The 1,291-nt window shown below is 44.4% G+C and overlaps 1 protein-coding gene across 1 annotated transcript; it reads left to right on the plus strand.

Moving 5' to 3' along the window:
- Positions 1 to 581: 581 nt before the first annotated feature.
- T265_05677 (hypothetical protein) lies at positions 582 to 836 on the plus strand (the record flags this gene model as incomplete). The annotated part of the gene is made up of 1 exon (XM_009170742.1): positions 582 to 836. The coding sequence occupies one exon, from the start codon at positions 582 to 584 to the stop codon at positions 834 to 836; it is 255 nt and encodes an 84-aa protein (XP_009169006.1).
- Positions 837 to 1,291: the final 455 nt, after the last annotated feature.

The following is a 1,291-nucleotide window of genomic DNA, read 5'->3' on the forward strand; positions in this document are numbered from 1 at the left end:
TTTGACTGAAAGTGAGATCATACGTAAGTTACGATTGAACAAGTCATGGAAGGCTTGGCAAAGGGACACCAATGCGCAAGGCAAAGTAGATCACTGACATACTTACATACGAGTATCGGACACGGTGGCCTCAATTTCAAGGTAAACTGCGGTTACAGATGGGCGAAAGGGCTGCGGATCGAAGGTATGAAGGCAGAGTAAGCAGATGAATAAGGACTTCAGTACGGCTCAAGTTCTGATACCCGAAGATTTTTGATGCAAAAACATCCTTGGAGTATCAGCTGAAATTGTAATTATCCGGTCACAGCATAAATGTGCGCACATGCTAGCCGTAAGTTACGGTGAGTTCGAGCAAGTTGAAAAGAAGTCTATTAAGACGAGTCAAGATAAATGTACTAAGCGTAGAATATATTTCGGTAATGTATACTGTTTAGGTCACGTGTAAGCAAATTGTGTTACCCATGACCGCGGGCTGTGGGCGAAGATTGGTAAAAACCGTGATTCAGTAGAGAAAAATCAGCCACTCTTTGGGCCACCGCGAGGTGACGTCAGAAATCCGCGTTTACTGGACTAAAGCAAGAATGAACAAACCGTTGTCGACTACGCTGAATGAATCCACCAGTGAAAAGTTCGTTTCAGAGATTAAGGAGGGAAGTTCGGGGAGTGTGCGCAAATTTGCCCCAAACCACAGTGAGAAAAATTATGTTGAGTTTGCGCGAACCTCAGGCTGCCGGCGAAGCGATATGAAGGCCCTGCAGCGTAACGCTGCGGAATATGGCGATGAAATCAGCCGGCTGCCACAATCTTGTCAAACGCTTCGCAATCCAAATCGTTGATTGGCATTTGCAGAATGGAATCGATTTATCAAATATTACCATGTTGTCAAGATCACCACCACATAGATGAAAATATGCATGTCATACTAGTTTTACTATAAAGTCTGCATTGATTTGTTTAAGTGAGCGAATATTCAAGGTCGCCAGCCTCCTCCAATCGGAAATCTGCCCAAAGGTAAGCCGTCCCGACCTAGAGAAGAACTCGAACCGCCTAAATTAGGTGAAAGTAGCAGGTAGTTCCGTTTCGCTAAGGTTTTATGGAGATTGCTAGAGCCTACATTGTACTCGTGGATGCAAAATATGTGGAAGTTTCACCCACTTGACTAAATTTTGTCTTGTATTACTTGCCTGACTAGGCGGATGCTGGGTGCGGTGTTTTGGAAATCGAGGATGGCTGCTCCGAGTGATCGTTCCCATAAACGCATTCAGTACGCTTGGATTAATTTTATAAGGTT

Source organism: Opisthorchis viverrini (assembly GCF_000715545.1).
Source record: "Opisthorchis viverrini unplaced genomic scaffold opera_v5_111, whole genome shotgun sequence".
NCBI lineage: Eukaryota > Metazoa > Platyhelminthes > Trematoda > Opisthorchiida > Opisthorchiidae > Opisthorchis > Opisthorchis viverrini.